Below are 21,594 nucleotides of genomic sequence, written 5' to 3'. Positions count from 1 at the left end.
TACTAAGAGATGGTGCTTGTGGAGACAAAGAACTACACCCTTGTCCAATTATCCCAAATGGATTTTGATCACCAGACACTGAAGGTGTAAGGAAGCTTGCATTCCAGGGTCTGCTAAGATGATACAGTCCACAAAGACAGGATGGGTTAAACCAGCTGGTCACATGACTGACTGGCTGAGCCAGGCTTTTGAACTAGACACAGGACTGTTTGAATTCAGACTGCAGAGTTTGAAACTAAAGCTGGAACAAGAAAGCCTCTCTCCTGGCTGTCTCTCTCTCACTTTCTCTCAAGCCACCGGACCCATGGAAGACACGTAAACCTCAAGAGACAAAAGACTTCTACATTGAAACAAATTGAAGCATGCACTGGGCCCCAACCAACCTGGCAACCAAAGACTCCACATTGAACTTAAAGGATTGTAACTACATTCCAGATATTGCCTCAAACTTTTCCCCTTTATTCTTTTCTACTTTTTCTGTCTCTATCTGCGTGTGTGTTTATCGCGTATGCATGCTAATGTGGTCACGTCGCATATTCGTAGTTGTTAACCAGATTAGAGTTTAAGATTCATAAACTTCCACCTTTCTTGTTCAAATCTAAGAAAACCTGTCTGACTTCTTTGCTTTACAATTGGAAAGTGGTGAACAAGGATTCACTGAAGGGGAGCTAAAAGACAGTGTTTTTAAAACTAAACCCTGTTACGGTTAAACCAGGCAAAAGCTGAGAGGGAACCCCTAGACCCCTTCTCACCTGGTCATAACAAACTCATTAAAATCTCTCTCTATGACCAAGCTTTTAGCCACCTGTCCTAATATTTCCTTATCTGGCTCAGTGGTTTTTTTATAACGTTTCTATAAAGCACTTTGAGATGTTTTATGTTAAAAGTGCTATATAAATGCAACTTCTTGTTGTTTATTACAGTCCTGAACTGGTGCACAGTGGCCATAAATTAAAACGAAAATTAGCCCCAATTAGTTTGCACCCTTACTCCCTGCGTCATTGTGGTAATCTGATAGATCACGTCAAGGATTGTACCAGTCACCTCCACCACTCTTCTCCTTAGTCTTATGTTAGAACTTCAATGGAATATACCTCAATATTTAATGGTCGATCACAGCTTGAATTTTTGACAGAACTCCTTATAATTAAAATACTCCTAATTTTATCTAAATCCAGAGTTGATTAATGAAAACAGCTAATTTTAATAAATGTTATACAGATCGTAAACCCATTTTTTATATAAACAATGAGACACTTGCTTGATTAATCTCATTGAATATTTTGTTGAAATAACAGAGAGGTTGATGAAGGAAATAGGAACAGGAATAAGCTATACAGCCCATCGAGCCTGCTCCGTCATTCAAAACGATCATGGCTGATCATCCACTTTAATGCCTTTTTCCCACACTATCCTCATAATCCCCTTATGTCATTTGCATTTAGAAATGTCAAACTCTGCTTTAAACATATTCAATAACTGAGCTTCCACAGCCCTCTGGGGTAGAATTCACAACTCTCTGAGTAAAGAAGTTTCTCCTCATTTCTGCCCTAAGTGGCTTCCCCCTTATTTTGAAATTGTGTCCCCTGGTTCTGGACTCCCCAACCAGGGGAAACATCTTACCTACATCTACCCTGTCTATTTCTTTAAATATTTTGTAGGTAATGCAGTGGATGTAGTTTAAATGGATTTTAAGAAAGCGTTTGATAAGGTAGTATCACATAAAAGGCAGGTTAACAAAATTAAGGCTCAAGGAATAGGAGGGTCAGTGTCCAATTATATAAAAAATTTGGCTTATGGACAGAAAACAATGAGTCGTAGTAAATGGTTGCTTTTAAGACTGGAGGATGGTAGACAGCAGTGTTCCCCAAGGGTCAGTGCTAAGACACTGCTTTTTTTTTGCTATATGTAAATGACTTGGAATACCGAGTAGAATCTCAAAATTTGCCCAAACTTCGAGGTGTGGCAAACAATGAGCACAATATGAACTACATGCAACAGGACATAGATAGGCTAGGAGAATAGGCCGAGAGGTGGCAGATAGAATTTAATACACACAAGTGTGAGGTGATGCATTTGGGCAGAAGGAATAGGGAGAGGCAATATCGACTTAATGGCACAGTTCTAAAGAGTGTGCAGCAACAGAAGGACCTGGGGTGCATGTGCATCGATCTGTGAAGGTGACAGAACATATTGAGAGAGTAGTTAGCAAAGTAGATGGGATCTTGGCCTTCATAAATAGAGGCATAGAGTACCTTCCTAAAGCTCTGGTTAGGCCCCACTGTAATATTGAGTCTAATTCTGGTCACCACACTTTTGGAATGTCAGGCAAGCCCCTCATCTGCTAAGAGTGAGGCACACATTATTTCGCCAGATGAACATTAAAATTAAAATTACAAGCCCCTGACTGGAAAGACATTTGCATAGTATCAGACAGTGCTGGAACAAAATCTTTTGCTTCCTCAATATACAGAAGTGGTCAAACCAGTTTTAGTCACATGACTAGCTGGCTGGAGTTTTTTGAATTTGAATTTCCAACAGGAAAAGAGATCAGAAAGCCATGTGCTCCTGGAACTGAAGCAGAACTTCTACAGACCTGCCTGCCTCCATCTCTTTCCCACGTAACTGAATCTTGTGAAAACACATGAACCTCAAAGAGAGAAAAGTCTCCTATGTGAACAAGGTTCTCCTACGAAGACAGGTCGAGTAGATTAGGATTATTTTCATTAGAAAGACGGAGGTTGAGTGGGGACCTGATTGAGGTGTACAAAATCATGAGAGGTATAGACAGGGTGGATAGCAAGAAGCTTTTTCCCCAGAGTGGGGGATTCAATTACTAGGGGTCACGGGTTCAAAGTGAGAGGGCATAAGTTTAGGGGGGATATGCGTGGAAAGTTCTTTACGCAGAGGGTGGTGGGTGCCTGGAACGCGTTGCCAGCGGAGGTGGTAGACGCGGGCACGATAGCGTCTTTTAAGATGCATCTAGACAGATACATGAATGGGCAGGAAGCAAAGAGATACAGACCCTTAGAAAATAGGCGACATGTTTAGATAGAGGATCTGGATCGGCGCAGGCTTGGAGGGCCGAAGGGCCTGTTCCTGTGCTGTAATTTTCTTTGTTCTTTGTTTAAGAACAACACTGGCCCCTGACGAACAGCAAGACTACGTACAATCAGGTGAGCTCGAAGCACAGTAAACAAGAAACTCTTCTGATATTGCCTCAAACCCCTCTCTACTCAAACCTCCTCTTTTCTGTCTCTATTTGCATGTGTGTCTTGCATGTGCATGCTAACGGGGGCGCGCCGTATATCTGTAGGCGTCAACCGTATTAAAGTTTAAGTCTAAGTTTTAATAAATTCTACTTTTCCCCTTTAAACCTGAGAAAACCTGGTGTGTTGGTTTCATTGTCTTATAATTGGAAAGCTGTGAACAAGGATTCGCAAAAGGGGGAAGCTCAAAACACAGTGCATTTATAAATAAAACCCTGTTACAATAAGACCAGGTGAAGATAGCAGAAGACCCCCAGACACATTTCGCACCAGGTTGTAACAGGAAAAATCGGAGGGTGCAGATGAGATTTACCAGAATGATTCCAGGGATGGGAGATTTTAGGTCCAAGGTTAGGTTGGAAAAGCTGGTTTTGTTCTCCATGGAACAAAGGAGATTGAGAGGAGATTTGATAAAGGTGTACACGATTATGACAGGCTTAGATAAGTTAGACAAGGACGAGCCTCCACAGCTTGAAACGTTTGGGCAAAAGATGTAGGGGGAATATTAGGAAGCAATTTTTACACCGCGGGTGGTAATGACCTGGAACTCGCTGCTCACAAGGGTGGTGGAAGCAGAGACAATCAATGACTTCAAGAGGAAGTTGGATGGCCACCTGAGAGAAATAGACTTGCAGGGCTAGGGGGATCTAGCTGTGGAGTGGGACTTACTGCATAGCTCTGTGGAGAATCGGCATGGATTCGATGGGCCGAATGGCCTCTTCTGTACAGTAACTCTGTTACAAAGAAAGTAGCTGGAGTTCCACCGATCTGTGTTTTAAAGAATGACAATACTGGAAATAATCAGCAAGGCGTTGTGACTGAGAGTGAAAATTCGGCGCACAATGCGAAAGCAGCAATGTGGACAGACATCTCTGCGAACATTTCCTGGGTTAGGAAATCGCCACGTGTCTTACATTTTTTTTTAGACGTTCGCATCTCTACAAAACAACGCCCTTGCATCTCACTTTTCTGATCCAGGTGAGTGCAACACTACATATTGTGGAAGAAACATGCACACAACTAGTCTCCCTCCTATGGTCGTAGTAAATTCGTTGGCGAAGCTATCAGGAACATCACCAATAAATGCGACACACATTGCTTTAAACACTGCAACACTTGCAACAGCCCCCACGGCGCTAAAATCGGTTGAAGAGACGGCATTTCGGTCTCAATCCTTGAATAGAATTAAAGGTAGCTACTCTTTTCAACTGTACCCGAGGTTCCCAATGCAGTAAAAATAAATCTTCCCTCCTTACCGTGCAGTATAAGGTTAATTTCAATTTTCCAACTTCCTTCCCTCTAGGACTGCTAAAGTGGAATTAGCACAGTGTTTATTGAGGAAGCAGATTTCTACAAACTACAGACCCCACCAGTCCTTGCGCCTGCAGACATTGCTGCATGATATATGGAGCTTCATTCACACAGAGGTTAGGTGCATGACGGCTACTTTACTGCTAAAGTTTCTGCTCTTTAACCCATCTGCTTGCAGGATATGCAAACCGTAACAGGGGTGGGGGAACAAATGCACTCGATCGGACGTGATCCTTGCATTCAGGTCCGGAGTAAGCAGTTAATGAGAAACTCGCTCCAGCTCCTGGGCATGGAGGCAAACAGAATTCAGAGAGTTATCCCAAGTTCGGGGCTCATGCTATGCTTTTTGTTCTTTCTCATATTTTCATCTTCCTAATGACTCATACAGCGCACAACGAGGCTGTTCGGACTGTGCCGGCTCTTTGAAAGCTATCTATTTAATCCTTCATAATTCTGATGAAGGGTCGCAGACCTGAAACGTTAACTCTGTTTCTCGCCACACAAATACAGTCAGACCTGCTGAGTATTTCCGCCACTTTCTCTTCTCATTTCAGAGTTCCAGCATCTGCAGTATTTTTCTCTTATATCTGTTTCTTTTTTCTTTTCTTTTGGGCCTCCTTATCTCGAGAGACAATGGATACGCGCCTGGAGGTGGTCAGTGGTTTGTGGAGCAGCGCCTGGAGTGGCTATAAAGGCCAATTCTGGAGCGACAGGCTCTTCCACAGGTGCTGCAGAGAAATTGGTTTGTCGGGGCTGTTACACAGTTGGCTCTCCCCTTGCGCCTCTGTCTTTTTTCCTGCCAACTACTAAGTCTCTTCGACTCGCCACAATTTAGCCCCGTCTTTATGGCTGACCGCCAGCTCTGGCGAATGCTGGCAACTGACTCCCACGAATTGTAATCAATGTCACACGATTTCATGTCGCGTTTGCAGACGTCTTTATAGCGGAGACATGGACGGCCGGTGGGTCTGATACCAGTGGCGAGCTCGCTGTACAATGTGTCTTTGGGGATCCTGCCATCTTCCATGCGGCTCACATGGCCAAGCCATCTCAAGCGCCGCTGACTCAGTAGTGTGTATAAGCTGTATAAGTGTTGGCCGCTTCAAGGACTTCTGTGTTGGAGATACGGTCCTGCCACCTGATGCCAAGTATTCTCCGAAGGCAGCGAAGATGGAATGAATTGAGACGTCGCTCTTGGCTGACATACGTTGTCCAGGCCTCGCTGCCGTAGAGCAAGGTACTGAGGACACAGGCCTGATACACTCGGACTTTTGTGTTCCGTGTCAGTGCGCCATTTTCCCACACTCTCATGGCCAGTCTGGACATAGCAGTGGAAGCCTTACCCATGCGCTTGTTGATTTCTGCATCTAGAGACAGGTTACTGGTGATAGTTGAGTCTAGGTAGGTGAACTCTTGAACCACTTCCAGAGCGTGGTCGCCAATATTGATGGATGGAGCATTTCTGACGTCCTGCCCCATGATGTTCGTTTTCTTGAGGCTGATGGTTAGGCCAAATTCATTGCAGGCAGCCGCAAACCTGTCGATGAGACTCTGCAGGCACTCTTCAGTGTGAGATGTTAAAGCAGCATCGTCAGCAAAGAGGAGTTCTCTGATGAGGACTTTCCGTACTTTGGACTTCGCTCTTAGACGGGCAAGGTTGAACAACCTGCCCCCTGATCTTGTGTGGAGAAAAATTCCTTCTTCAGAGGATTTGAACGCATGTGAAAGCAGCAGGGAGAAGAAAATCCCAAAAAGTGTGGGTGCGAGAACACAGCCCTGTTTCACACCACTCAGGATAGGAAAGGGCTCTGATGAGGTGCCGCTATGTTGAATTGTGCCTTTCATATTGTCATGGAATGAGGTGATGATACTTAGTAGCTTTGGTGGACATCCGATCTTTTCTAGTAGTCTGAAGAGACCACGTCTGCTGACGAGGTCAAAGGCTTTGGTGAGATCAATGAAAGCAATGCAAGATAATCCCCTCATTTTAGCAGGTATTTGACCCCGAACTTAGCTTGTGCTGCCCATGACCTCCTACCTCCACCTCCATTATGCCAGTCCCTGCCCCAGAGTCCATCGGCTGCTGAAACGTCATTCATGCTCCAACGCTCTTCAGGTCAGCTTCCCATCGTTCACTCTTAATAAACTTGAGTTCCTCCAAAGCTCTGCTGCCTATATCCTAACATGCAGCAAGTGGTGAGGACTGGGTGCTTAAATATAGGGAAGGAGAAAAGGGAGGTGGGGTGGTAGTAGGATCATAGAAAGAGGTCATTTGGCCCATCGTGTCTGTGCTGGCTGAAAAACAATCCACCTATTCTAATCTTTTGAGTTCTTTGAGGGAGTTACATGTCCTGTGGATAAAGGGGAACCAGTGGATATACTGTAACTAGATTTCCAGAAGGCATTTGATAAGATACCACATAAAAGGTTCTTGCAGAAAATAAAAGCTCATTTTGTAGGGGGTAACGTATTGGCATGGATAGAAGATTGGCGAGCTAACAGGAACCAGTAGGCATAAATGGGTCATTTTCTGGTTGGCAAGATGTAACGAGTGGTGTGCCACAGGAATCTGTGCTGGGACTTCAACTTTTTACAATTTATATAAATTACATGGATGAAGGGACCGAAGGTATGGTTGCTAAATTTGCTAATGACACAAAGATAGGTAGGAAAATAAGTTGTGAAGAGGACATAAGAAGGCTGCAAAGAGATATAGATAGGTTATGTGAGTGAGCAAAAACCTGGCAAATGGAGTATAATGTGGGAAAAAGTGAAATTGTCCACTTTGGCAGGAAGAATAAAAAAGCATATTACCTAAATGGTGAGACTGCAGAGCTCTGAGATGCAGAAGGATCTGGGTGTCCTTGTGCATGAATCGCAAAAGGTTAGTATGCAGGTCCAGCAAGTAATTAGGAAAGCTAATAGAATATTATCGTTTATCGTGAGGAGAATTGAATACAAAAGTAGGGAGGTTATGCTTCATCTATACATGGCATTGGTGAGACCACATCTGGATTACTGTGTACAGTACTGGTCTCCTTATTTAAGGAAGGATGTAAATACATTGGAGGCAGTACAGAGGTTTACTAGATCAATACCTGGAATGGGTGGGCTGTCTTACGAGGAAATACTGGACAGGCTAGGCTTGTATCCACTAGAGTTTAGAAGAGTAAGTGGTGACTTGATTGAAACATATAAGATCCTGAGGAGTCTTGACAGGGTGGATGTGGAAAGGATGTTTCCCCTTGTGGAAGAATCTAGAACTAGGGGTCACTGTTTAAAAATAAGGGGTCGCCCATTTAAGAGAGAGATGAGGAGAAATTTTTTCTCAGAGGGTCGTGAGTCTTTGGAATTCTCTTCTTCGAAAGGCAGTGGAAGCAGAGTCTTTGAATATTTTTAAGGCAGAGGGAGATAGCTTATTGATAAGCAAGGGGGTGAAAGGTTATCGGGGGTAGGTGGAAATGTGGAGTAATCAGTTCAGCCATGAACTTATTGAATGGTGGAGCTGACTCGAGGGGCTGAGTGGCCTACTCCTGCTTCTAATTCGTATTGAATGAGTTGAGGGTTTCTGCCTCAACTGCCCTTTCAGGCAGGGAGTTCCAGACCCCCACCACCCTCTGGGTGAAAAATGTTTTCCTCATCTCCCCTCTAATTTTTCTACCAATCACTTTAAATCTATGCCCCCTTATCACTGACCTCTCTGCTAAGGTGAATAGACCCTTCACCTCCACTCTATCCAGGCCCCTCAAAATATTGTACATTTCAATCGGATCTCCCCTCAGCCTTCTCTGTTCCAAGGAGAACCACCTCAGCCTATCCAATCTTTCCTCATAGCTGCATTTTTCCAGTCCTGGCAACATCCTTGTAAATATCCTCTGTACCCTCTCTAGTGCAATTACATTCTTTCTGTAATGAGGTGACCAGAACTGCACACAGTACTCAAGTTGTGGCCTAACCAATGAGTTATACAGTTCTAGCATAACCTCCCTGCTCTTGTATTCTATACCTTGGCTAATAATGGAAAGGATTCCATATGCCTTCTTAACCACCTTATCGACCTGTCCTGCTACCTTCAGGGATCTGTGGACATACACTCCAAGGTCCCTCACTTCCTCTACACTTCCCAGTATTTCCCTATTAATCGTGTATTCCTTTGTCTTGTTTGACCTCACCAAATGCATCATCTCACACTTCTCCAGGTTGAATTCCATTTGCCACTTTTCTGCCCATCTGACCAGAATATCAATATCTTCCTGCAGCCTACAGCTATCCTCCTCGCTATCTACAACATGGGCAATCTTTGTGTCATCTGCAAACTTCTTGACCATGCCCCCTATATTTATGTCCAAATTGTTTATATCACAAAAAACAGGGGACCCAGTACTGAGCCCTGCGGAACGCCACTGGAAACAGCCCTCCAGTCGCTAAATCACCCGTTAACAATTACCCTTTGTTTCCTGCCACTGAACCAATTTTGTATCCACCTTGCTGCATTTCCCTGGATCCCATGGGATTTTATTTTTTTTAACCAGTCTGCCATATGGGACCTTGTCAAAAGCCTTGCTAAAATCCATGTAGACCACGTCAACTGCACTACCCTCATCTATTTTCCTTGTTATTTCTTCAAAAAATTCGATCAAGTTAGTCAAACAAGATCTTCCCTGAACAAATTCATGCTGACTATCCTTGATTAACCTGTCCCTTTCTAAGTGACAGTTTATCCTGTCTCTCAGAATAGTTTGCCCACTACTGAGGTTAGACTGACTGGCCTGTAATTATTTGGTCTAGTCCTCACTTCCTCTTTAAACAGAGGTACAACGTTAGCAATTCTCCAATCCTCTGGCACCACACCTGTATCTAGTGAGGACTGGAACATGTTGGTCAGACCTTCTGCTATTTCCTCTCTTGCTTCCTTTAACAGCCTAAGGTACATTTCATCTGGCCCTGCTAATTTATTAACTTTCAAGGATGCTAATCTCATTAATACTTAGTCTCTCCCTATGTTGATAACATTCAATATTTCACACTTCTCCTCCTTAACTACGATATCTGCATTGTCCCCCTCTTTTGTGAAGACAGACACAAAGTATTCATTAAAAACCATACCAACATCTTCCACCCCGACACATAGGTTACCTTTTTGGTCTTTTGTGGGCCCGACTCTCTCCTTAGTTATCCTCTTACTCTTAATGTATTGTTAAAACATCTTTGAGTTCACCTTGATTTTGCTTGCCAATATTCTTTCATGCCCTCTCTTTGCTTTCCTAATTTCCTTTTTGATTTCACCCCTCCACTTTCTATACTCTCTCGGCTTTCTGTAGTATTGAATTCTCGGTGTCGGACATACTCTTTCCTTTTCTGCCTTGTCTTACCCTGTAAGCTCCTCAACATCCATGGGGCTCTAGATTTGGCTGTTTCACCCTTTTTCTTTCTGGGAACTTACTTACTCTGAACCCCTTGAATCTCCCCTTTGAATGCCTCCCACTGCTCTGATACGGATTTACCTTCAAGTAGCTGTTTCCAGTTCACATTCGCTATATCACTCCTCAATTTAGTAAAATTGGCCATTCCCCAACTGAGAACTCTAACTCCTGTTCTATCTCTGTTCTTTTTCCACAATTATGTTAAAACTGACTGAATTATGATCACTACCACCAAAATTCTCTCCCACTGCCACTCCTTCCACCTGCCCATCTTCATTTCCTAAAACTAAGTCTAAAACTGTACCCTCTCTTGTTGGACTTGCTACATATTGGACAAAAAAATTCTCCTGAATACACCTCAAGAATGCTGCTCCCTCCATTCCTTTCACAATAAAACTATCCCAGTTAATATTAAGGTAGTTAAAATCCCCTATTACTGCCCTATTGTTCTTGCACTTCTCAGAGATTTGTCTACATATCTGTTCTTCTTCCTCCCTCTGGCTAGGGGTCTACAGTATAGTCCCAGCAGTGATTGCGCCTTTTTTTGTTCGTTAGCTCAAGCCATATGGCCTCATTTGATGAACCTTCCAATATATCATCCCTCCTCACAGCTGTAATAGTTTCCTTGACCAAAATTCCCCCTCCTTTCTTATCCCCCTCCCTATCGCATCTGAAAACCCTGTAACTGGGAACGTTGAGCTGCCATTCCTGTCTGCCCCTCCTTAAACCATGTTTCTGTAATAGCTATGATATCATACTGCCACGTGTCTGTGCCCTCAGTTCATCTGCTTTATTTGCTATACTCCTTGCATTGAAATAGACCCCCTTGAGCACTGCCAAACTCTTTTGTTTTTATTTTCTAACCTTTGTTTGCTCTGTCTTCCAAACTCATCTATTAATTTTCTGCCGTCCATTTTCATTTCTGATTTTGTCCCAACTGAGTCTACCCTCAGGTTCCCATCCTCCTGCCAAACTAGCTTAAACTTTCCCCAACAACACTAGCAAAACGTCTCGCAAGGAACTCAGTCCTGGCTCTGTTCAGGTGCAACCCGTCCAGCCTGTATAGGTCCCTTCTCCCCCACAGCCAGTCCCATTGTCCAAGGAATCTAAAGCCCTCCCTCCTGCACCATCTTTCCAGCCATGCATTTACCTGTTTTTTCCTTCTATTTCTATACTCGTTTGCGCGTGACACTGGGAGTAATCCGGAAATGACTACCTTTGAGGTCCTTTCTTCCTACCTTTCTTACCTAGCTCCCTAAATTCTGACTGCAGGACCACATCCCTCTTTCTGCCTATGTCGTTGGTTCCGATGTGGACCACGACTGCTGGCTGTTCACCCTCCTCCCCCTTCAGGATGCTCTGCACCCGCTCAGTGACATCCTTGACCCTGGCACCAGGGAGGCAACGCTCCATCCTGGATTCACGTCTGCGGTCACAGAAACGCCTGTCTGTTCCCCGACTATTGAATCAAATATCACTATGGCTCTTCCAGTCTTTCCTGTACCTCACTGTGCAGCTGAGCCGCCCGTGACTTGGCTTTGGCTGCACTCCCCAGGTGAAGGATCGCTGTCCTCAGTATTCAGAACTGAATACCTGTTGGAGAGTGAGATGCACTTGGAGGTCTCCTGCACTACCTGCCTGATTCTTTTTGACTGCCTGGTGGTCATGCATTCCCTCTCTCCCTCCATACTCTTAAGCTGTGGGATGACCACATCTACACACCTGCTATCGACATAGCTCTCATCCTCATGAATGCACTGATTAGGGAAGACTTTGTAGTGTTGGAAAGAGAGGATGGCCTTGAGTGGGCAAGGACAGAATTGAGAACCAAGTAAAGTATGATCACACCATTGGGGGTATTTTATCGGCCTCCAAATAGTGTTACGACCGACTGCTCCAGTCAAAGCCCCCAATCAAATTATACGATTCTGATTGTGGTGGGAGAAACGGAGTTAATTCAATCCTGTTGCTCCACAGATCGCCTAACATATCATTTAAAAGTTTCCAAATTAAAGACCCAGCCAAATTGTACCATCTATTAACCCCCGAATGAGGCTAACCAAACCATAGAAACATTGAAAATAGGAGCAGGAGTAGGCCATTCGGCCCTGCTCTGCCATTCATTATGATCACGGCTGATCATCCAACTCAGTAGCCGGTTCCCGCTTTCCCCCCATATCCTTTGATCCCTTTCGCCCCAAGAGCTTTATCTAACTCCTTCTTGAAAACATACAATGTTTCGGCCTCAACTGCTATCTGTGGTAGCGAATTCCACAGGTTCACCACTCTCTGGGTGAAGATATTTCTCCTCATCTCAGTCCCGAAAGGTTTACCTCGTATCCTTAGACTATGACCCCTGGTTCTGGACTCCCCACCATCGGGAACATCCTTCCTGCATCTACCCTGTCAAGTCCTGTTAGAATTTTATAGGTTTCTATGAGATCCCCCCTCACTCTGCTGAACTCCAGCGAATATAATCCTAACTAACTCAATCTCTCCTCATATGTCAGTCCTGCCATCCCAGGAATCAGTCTGGTAAACCTTCGCTGCATTCCCTCTATAGCAAGAACATCCTTCCTCAGATAAGATCAAAACTGCACACAATATTCCAGGTGTGATCTCACCAAGGCCCTATACAATTGCAGCAAGACATCCCTGCTCCTGTACTCGAATCCTCTCGCTATGAAGGCCAACATACCATTTGCCCTTTTTACCGCCTGTCGCACCTGCATGCTTATCTTCAGCGACTGGTGTACGAGAACACCCAGGTCTTGCTGCATATTCCCCTCTCTCAGTTTATAGCCATTCAGATAATAATCTGCCGTCCTGTTTTTGCTACCAAAGTGGATAACCTCATTTATCCACATTATACTGCATCTGCCATGCATCAGCCCACTCACTCAACTTGTCCGAATCACCCTGAAGCCTCGCTGCATCCTCCTCACCAGGTGTCTTTCAATCAACAAATTATCTGTTTAATTCGAAAAACTAAATTCTTAAAAACTATGAAGACATCAACAACATTTAAAATAGAAAAAAATTAGAGTCCTTGCAAATTTATAATCCAATGTTGCTTGAAGTTCACAGCTGTTCAATGGGGGGAAAAGGCTCTTCCACAGTAGAACAGTCCGTAGTCTAATTTCAGCAGTAAGTGATGCTTTCCTTCTCCTTCTCAACAGTTAGCAACTTGCGAACACTTTCAATAGAATCAATTTGACTTGAGAGTTTTTTGAGGTATAAAAGATTGTCACAGTCTTACTTCCCTTCCTTCAGTTTAAATTACCAGAGATCTCTGCTTTGGCTTGACTTTTTTTTTTAGAATTTTGAGAGATAATAATAATTAAATAGACTAAAATTCTCTTCCTTCAGTTTAAATGGTTGAGAGCTCTTTTTCCAGATGCCAACACTAGCTGTCTGTCTGTGTGTTCTCTGTCGGAACAGACTGTCTTCAACTAAAAAGCCAGCTCAAAATTGAATTGTAACAAATGTATCGCTTGATACTTAATCCCAGTGGCTGTATCCATGGTAAGGAGAATGCACCCTTTGAATCGCAGTCTCCAAATGGCAGCATCCAATGCAATGAAAATGTACCTTCTCGGTAACTCCAGAGGCCTGCTGGTTCTTAAAGCAGTACTGATCCTTTGCAAGCCTTAAAGGTACACTACATATTCCTGGAAAAAAAAACTACAGGACCATGACAATAGTGAAAGAGAGAGATAGAGGAGCAAATCTGCAGGGAAATCACAGAGATGCAGAAGAACTATAGAGTGGTGATATTGAGGGACTTCAATTACCTAAATATCAGTTGGGATAATGTTAGAGTAAAGGCTAAGCAGGGGGAGGAATTTCTGAAATGTGTTCAGGAGAACTTCCTTGACTGATATGTTCTTGGTCCAGCTCGGAAGGTGGCATTGCTGGACCTGGTGCTGGGGAATGAGGTGGGCCAAGTGTCTGCGGGGGAATACTTGGGTCAGAGTGATTATATCATAAGGTTTAGATTAGCAATGGAGAAGAACAAGAACAATCTGAAATAAAAATAAGAAATGCTGGAAATACTCAGCAGGTCTGGCAGCATCTGTGGAGAGAGAAACAGAGTTAACGTTTCAGGTCAGTGACCCTTCTTCAGCATCTACAGTATTTTGCTTTTATGTAAGAACAATCTGAAGTTGAACTTCTAAATTGGAAGTGGGCTAACTTCAATGGGATGAGAGGGGATCTACGCAGCAGGTCTGGCAGCACCTGTGGCGAGAGAAACAGAGTTAACGACAGGTCTGTGACCTTTCCTCTGATGAAAGGATGAAAGGTCACTGATGTGAAACGTTAACTCTGTTTCTCTCTCCACAGATGCTGCCAGACCTGCTGAGTATTTCCAGCACTTTGTTTTTATTTCAGATTTTCAGCATCTGCAGTATTTTGCTTTAATTATATGAGAGGGCATCTAGCTAGGGTAAAATGGAACCAAAAACTGACAGAAAAAACTGGAGGAGATGTTTCAGGAACAGACTAGGTACATTCCGACAAGGATGAAAGGTAAGGGAAACAAAGCCAGGGCTTCTTGGATGGGAGGAAGAGAGAATATGATGAAACAAAAAATAACCGTGTATGATGCATGTCAAGTGAATTCTTCAACCATAGAAAAATTACGGCACAGAAGGAGGCCATTCAGTCCGTTGTGTCCGTGCTGGCCGAAAAACTATCCACCCAATCTAATCCCACCTTCCAGCACCTGGTCCAAAGCCTTGCCGGTTACAGCACTTCAGGTGCATGTCCAGGTACCTTTTCAATGAATTGAGGGTTTCTGCCTCCACCACCGTTCTGGGCAGTGAATTGCAGACACCCACTACCCTCTGGGTGAAAAAGTCTTTCCTCATGACCCCTCTAATCCTTCTACCAATCACCGTAAATCTGTGTCCCTGGTAATTGACCTCTCCGTTAGAGGAAAACAGGTCCTTCCTGTCTCCTCTATCTAGGCCCCTCATAATTTTGTACACCGCTATTAAGTCACCCCTCAGCATCCTCTTCTAAGGAAAACAACCCTAGCCTATCCAATCTTTCCTCATAGCTGCAACTTTCAAGCCCAGGCAACATTCTTGTAAATCTCCTCTGTACTCTCTCCAGAGCAATTATGTCCTTCCTGTAATGTGGTGACCAGAACCGTACGCAATACTCCAACTGTGGCCTGACCAGTGTTTTATACAGTTCCAGCATTAAATCCCTGCTTTTGAATTCTGTACCTTGGCCAATAAACAAAAGCGTTCCATATGCTTTCTTCATCACTCTATCCACCTGTCCTGCCACCGTCAGGAACCTGTGGACATGCACTCCAAGGTCTCTCACTTCCTCTACCCCTCTCAATATCCTCCCGTTTATTGTGTATTCCCTCGCTTTATTTGCCCTACCCAAATGCATCACCTCACACCTATATGGATTGAATTCCATTTGCCACTTTTCCGCCCACTCAACCAAACCATTGATATAATTCTGGAGTCTACAGCTATCCTCTTCACCATCAACTACACGGCGAATTTTTGTGTCATCAGCAAGTTTCCTAATCATGCCCCCCACATTTAAATCCAAATCATTAATATATACCACAAAAAAAGCAAGGGACCCAACACTGAGCCCTGTGGAACACCACTGGAAACAGCTTTTCATACACAAAAACATCTGTCGACTACTACCCTTTGTTTTCTGGCCAGGCCAAATATAAGTTGATGGGGAAAGTGAAGATGAACACAAGACTGGCAAAGAGAGAATATGAGAGTAGAATGGCAGTCAACATAAAAGGGAACCCAAAAGTCTTCTACCAGCATGTAAATAGTAAGTGGGTAGTAAGAGGTGGAGTGGGGCCTATTAGGGACAAGAGGTACAGGCCAAAGCTAGAATATTTAATGAGTACTTTGTATTGGTGTTTACTAAGGAAGAGGATGTTGACAAAGTATCGGTAGAAGCGGATATGAAAGAGGTAATGGATGGGATGAAAATCGATAGGAAGGATGTACTGGAAAGGCTGGCTATGCTTAGAGTGGATAGGTTGCCTGGTCCGGAAAGCTTGTATCCCAGGTTACTAAAAGAAGTGGGAGTGGAGATAGCAGAAGGGCTTGCCCTAATATTCCCTAGATACAGGCAAAGTGCCAGAGGATTGGAGTGTAGAAAATGTGACACCCTTATTCAAGAAAGGGTGTAAGGACATTCCTAGTAACTACAGGTTGGTCAGTTTAACATCAGTGGTGGTAAGGTTTTAGAAACAATAATCGGGGGGGAAAAAAACAGACACTTGGGGAGGTTTGAGTTAATTAAGGAGAGTTAGCATGGATTTGTGAAAGGAAGATTGTGCTTGACTAATCTAATTGAATTTTTTGACTAAGTAACAGAAGGTTGATGAAGTGGATGCTGTCTATATGGATTTTAAGAAAGCTTTTGATAAAGTACCACATAAAAGGCTGGTCAACAAATTTGAGGCTCGGAATAGGAGGGTCAGTGTCCAGTTGGATAAAAAAATTGGCTTAAGGACAGAAAACAGCAAGTTGTGGTAAATCAACACAACACAAAAGCAAAATACTATAGATGCTGGAAATTTGAAACAATAACAGATAATGCTGGAAATACTGAGGTCTAGCAGCATCTGTGGAGAGAAAAATCGAGTTAACATTTCAGGTCTGTGTGACCTTCCATCAGAACTGGCAAAAGATAGAAATATAATACGTTTTGAGCATGTGAAAGGGGAGGGGAGAAGAAAAGGGAAGGTCTGTGTTAGGATGGAGGGCATGAGAGACTAAATGACGAAAGGTTTCATGATACTAAACCAAAGCGGGTGTAATGAGACCAGTGAAGAAATAAAAGATGTGTTTGGATGAGGTGTGAATGACAGGATAGCAGCTGTCCAAACACAAAGTAAGGGGATTAAGAAAGAAACAAGGTGTGGGGTGGGGGTGGGGGGAATAAAAAACAAACCAGCAAAGTCATGGTAAATGGTTGTTTTTCAGCATGGAAGTTGGTGGACTGTGGTGTTCCCCAAGGTTCAGTGCCAGGACCCCTGCTCTTTTTGGTGTGTATGTACATATATATATATACTTTGGATATTGGAAAACAGAGTAAAATTTCAAAATTTGCTGATGCTACCAAACTTGGAGGAGTGGCAAACAGTGAGGATGATACAAATTGACTGCAACAGGACATAAAAGCAAAATACTGCGGATGCTGGAAATCTGAAATAAAAACAAGAAATGCAGGAACCACTCAGCAGGTCTGGCAGAATCTGTGGAAAGAGAAGCAGAGTTAACGTTTCGGGTCAGTGACCCTTCTTCGGAGACTTTGGTGAGATCAATGAAAGCAATGTAGAGGGGCATCTGTTGTTCACGGCATTTCTCCTGTATCTGACGAAGGGAGAACAGCATGTCAACAGTCGATCTCTCTGCACAAAAGCCACACTGTGCCTCAGGGTAGACACGCTCAGCCAGCTTCTGGAGCCTGTTTAGAGCGACTCGAGCAAAGACTTTCCCCACTATGCTGAGCAGGGAGATTCCACGGTAGTTGTTGCAGTCACCGCGGTCACCTTTGTTTTTATAGAGGGTGATGATATTGGCATCGCGCATGTCCTGGGGTACTGCTCCCTCGTCCCAGCACAGGCATAGCAGTTCATGCAGTGCTGAGAGTATAGCAGGCTTGGCACTCTTGAAGATTTCAGGGGTAATGCTGTCCTTCCCAGGGGCTTTTCCGCTGGCTAGAGAATCAATGGCATCACTGAGTTCCGATTTGGTTGGCTGTATGTCCAGCTCATCCATGACTGGTAGAGGCTGGGCTGCATTGAGGGCAGTCTCAGTGACAGCATTCTCCCTGGAGTACAGTTCTAGGTAGTGCTCAACCCAGCGGTCCATTTGTTTGCGTTGGTCAGTGATTATGTCCCCTGATTTAGATTTGAGGGGGGCGATCTTCTTGATGGTTGGCCCAAGAGCTCTCTTAATGCCATCATACATTCCTCTAATGTTTCCGGTGTCTGAGGCCAGCTGAATATGACTGCATAGGTGTTGCCAGTAGTCATTTGCGCAGCGCCTGGCTGTTCTTTGTGCAGTGCTTCTGGCTGCTTTAAGTGCTGTGGATGTTAAATCGCTGGGTTACCCAAGAGGTAACCACAGAAAAAGCAGTGTACAGACGAAATACATATTAACAGTCCTGTGTTGATGTCACTTTAAAGTTGGATGAGTCACCCTGTCTTGATGGAGTGTTTTAACAATTATAAGATGCATAATTTACTTCTGGGTCAGAAGTGTTTAATATTTAGCACTGGCGTGTTAATTATTTAAAATTGTCCCATCAGGGAATTCTAGGCTGTGTCCTAAAAGAGTGGTGCTGGGCAGCCTACGAGGGTAACTCACTTTGTTTTGGTGTGTTAACATTAGATTAGGAAAACCCCTGTTGTTCCTTCTTTCTGCCTTTAGACCATATTTGTGATTGACAGTTTTATTTAATTGTGAAAGATACCCTTTTTACCTTCCTTTATCTCTGTTTGGACTTCAAAGCTAAAAGGTGGAATGTTATTGTCCCAAATGTAGGTTTCTTTAGCACATTTCTGCTTTTCCAAGCAGCTGATAAGTAGAACCTCCATGAATATTAGATTTCGCATGTAAAACAGTGAATCATAGAATTTTCTAGGAGAGAAAGAGGTCAGTCAGTTCAGACCTTTCTCTAAATTTTATCCACTTCTGTTTTTTAAAGCTAATGTGGATATGACTTCCATTGTTTTATCAGTAAGAAATTCTATGTCCCAACAGCCATCTGTTAAAAGAAATTTAAGCTTATCCCTTCATGCTGTTAGTGAAAATTTTAAATTTATACCCTCTAGTTAAATTGATGACCAGTGGATGTAGCTTTTCCCACTTTACCCTAGAACTTTTCATAACTTTGAACATCCCTTTTAGGTCTCCTCTGAACCTCATTTCTTCCAATGAAAAAGGCCTTAGTTTTTCTGGACTCTCTTTATGACTAAAGCTTCTCATTCCTGATGTTATCTTCTATGAGTCGCTCCTGTATCCTATCCATGGCATTGACATCCTTCCTAAAGTACAGAATTTGAAACTGTCTGGAGAGTCGACAGCTAGGGGTATTGTCGCAGGATAACGGGTCAGCCATTTTGGACTGAGATGAGAAATTTCTTCACTCAGAGGGTGTGAATCTTGGGAATTTTGTAGCCGAGAGAGCTGTAGATGCTCAGTTGCCGAGTATATTCAAAGCTGAGATTGATAGATTTTTGGATTCTAAGATAATCAAAAGGATATGGAGATCAGAAGGGAAATTGGAGTTGAAATCTAAGATCAGCATGATCTTATTGAATGGTGGAGCAGGCTCGAGGGGCTGAATGGCCTACTCCTGCTTATATTCTTATGTTTCTTATTTTTTTAATTCTGTAACCTAGCAAAATATTATGTGTTTGTCTCGCATCTATTTAATTTTACTTCTTAATAAACCTGATTTGTAGTTTGTATTCTGAGCTATATAATCTGTTACAGTAATATTTGTTGTTCAACGGCCAATGTCAAGAGTATGCAGTAATAATCTATTATTTCTAGTGTGTATCTCATCAGTAAAACGGATCATTGTACAACTTGTGGTTGCTAAGATTACTTTGCCATAGTGTTATGCTTTAGTTCATTAGGCATGTGGGTTTATTTGTGGACACTAGATTAAGATCCTGGAGCACTCCTGAATTTGTAACTCACGAATTTATCCCAAGTATGCATGCAGAAAGTGCTTCCTCAGAATCTATCGCTCTTGAAATGCTTGCCCTCCAAAAGGTTTAATGTAACCTTACACTTTATTGAATGCTTAGCATGTATGCCCATATAGCACCATAGTATGCATTTAGGATACCAGTTTCATTCAAAATTGTTAACTTACTGAAATCTTAAGGATGTTTCACACAGCAAATCCTTTGAACATACCTAAGCAGCTTGATCAAGTTACACGGAATAAGTACAGATGTTAATTCTGAAAATACTAATTTGTTGCCTAGAAATTAATGCTTGCCTGACATCACGTCTTAGGCAAGGCTTAACTTAATATAGCATAATGTTGGGAAGACTAAAACCATCATCTGCAGCTCCTATACACATTCCTTTCTATTCCCTACTTGGCCACTGTCTCAGGCTCACTGTTGGTATCCTATTCAAAGCTGAGTTTCAGACCCCATATCCTTATGCCCCCAAAACATCACCTAGCCCCCACCTCCACCTCAGTTCCATTTGCTGTTGAAATTCTCTTACGCACCTTCATCACTTCCAAACTCAATTACCCCAATGCTCTCTTTGCCAGTTTTCCATCCTCCAATCTTCAGCTCCTCCAAAACTCTACCTGTATCCTATCTTGCACAAAGTCTCGCTCGTCCAACATCCATACTAATCTAAATTTCCTCCCAATCCCACAACACCTCAAATTCTTGTCCTTGTCTACGTACCTCCATCTTGCTATCCTATCTCTATAAGCTCCTCCAGCCCTCTAATATTCCACCAAACTTTCTGTTCCCCTATCTCTGACTTCATGTGGATACCCTTCCATTCACCATGGCTTTAGCCACCAAGTCTTATTTTCTCCCTAAATTCATCTTCCTCTCAACATCTCTATTCTCCTTTAGGGACTTTTCTAAAACTCACCTTCTTAACAAAGCTTTTGGTATCGCTCCTAATCTTTCCTTCATTTGCTTGGCATCTGTTTTCCTCATACTCCTGTGAGACATCTTGGGATGTTTTTCTACAATAGAGGCATTATATTAGTGCAAGTTATTTGTGATGTTAGTGCAGAAAGGCTGCAGAGTCAGTTGGGAGTCTGCTGATGATATGAAGAATAGGGTGGGATTCAGGTTAGCAGACTGCAGAGTCAGGCAGGAGTGAGGCTTTAGAGTCGGATGTAGGTCAGGCTGGGAGGCTGCAGAATTTATATTGGCTACTTAAATTAACAGAAATAGCAGCTTAATTTTTTGACTGGTGTTATTTTAACACAGACATTTATGTGGGCTAAATAGTGTTAAAATAACACCAATTGATAAATTTGGGTAACCAGTTCGAAGCACTCAGTTGCATAAATTTAAAGGTAAATGAAAATAGGTTACATCAAATAATTAACTATTGAAAGTATGACAATGAAAAGTTTATTGTTCATCTTTTAAAAAGTTAAAGGTTTACATTTTATTCAAAATTAGAAAATACAAAATAGTTATAGTATATCACTAAAAAACCTCTTGCAGAATTTATTCTTAATCAACTAGTTAAACTCGGACGATGACAAAACCTAAAAATTTATAAATCGTCTCCATGGTGTTTATGTAGAGTTGCAGCTTAAGTAATTGGAACCAACATAAAAACAGATTTAGAATTATTATGGCTCTCAATTCTTCGAAGAATGAGTCACAGTCTCTGTATTTCAATGTTAGGTCAAATTATTCAAAATTTTAGTCTTCAGGGTAATTATTGCAGTTGGCTTGGAGATGTTTAATTATTTCAATTACTCCCTGGAATCTATGAGACGTTATTCAAAATAAGTACAATTTATCTGGAAACAAAATAAAAATGACAAACTGATAGTTTCTTGTTCAATGTTTT

At 42.8% G+C, this 21,594-nt stretch overlaps 2 protein-coding genes across 7 annotated transcripts in view; one reads left to right on the top strand and one right to left on the bottom strand.

Moving 5' to 3' along the window:
* The window catches only part of bdh2 (3-hydroxybutyrate dehydrogenase, type 2), a 98,583-nt gene extending 93,976 nt beyond the window's left edge, over positions 1-4,607 (bottom strand). For 3 of the 5 annotated variants that reach the window (XM_068047321.1, XM_068047329.1, XM_068047292.1), the window contains exon 1: positions 4,526-4,607. The gene's annotated coding sequence lies outside the window, so the exon portion shown is untranslated. Of the gene's footprint in view, positions 1-3,938; positions 4,029-4,525 lie in introns of those variants that run through there. The other 2 variants (XM_068047301.1, XM_068047311.1) reach the window with 2 other exon arrangements.
* LOC137377532 (sodium/hydrogen exchanger 9B2-like) overlaps positions 4,163-21,594 on the top strand; it is a 208,668-nt gene continuing 191,236 nt past the window's right edge. For both annotated transcript variants that reach the window (XM_068047227.1, XM_068047254.1), the window contains exons 1-2: positions 4,163-4,247; positions 4,573-4,696. In XM_068047227.1, the coding sequence (XP_067903328.1) occupies positions 4,668-4,696 (29 nt within the window). In that variant the 5' untranslated portion in view covers positions 4,163-4,247; positions 4,573-4,667. The remainder of the gene's footprint in view (positions 4,248-4,572; positions 4,697-21,594) is intronic.

Source organism: Heterodontus francisci, chromosome 1 (assembly GCF_036365525.1).
Source record: "Heterodontus francisci isolate sHetFra1 chromosome 1, sHetFra1.hap1, whole genome shotgun sequence".
Lineage (NCBI taxonomy): Eukaryota > Metazoa > Chordata > Chondrichthyes > Heterodontiformes > Heterodontidae > Heterodontus > Heterodontus francisci.
Note: the sequence above shows the minus strand (reverse complement) of the source record. Positions and strands in the feature narration are given on the sequence as shown.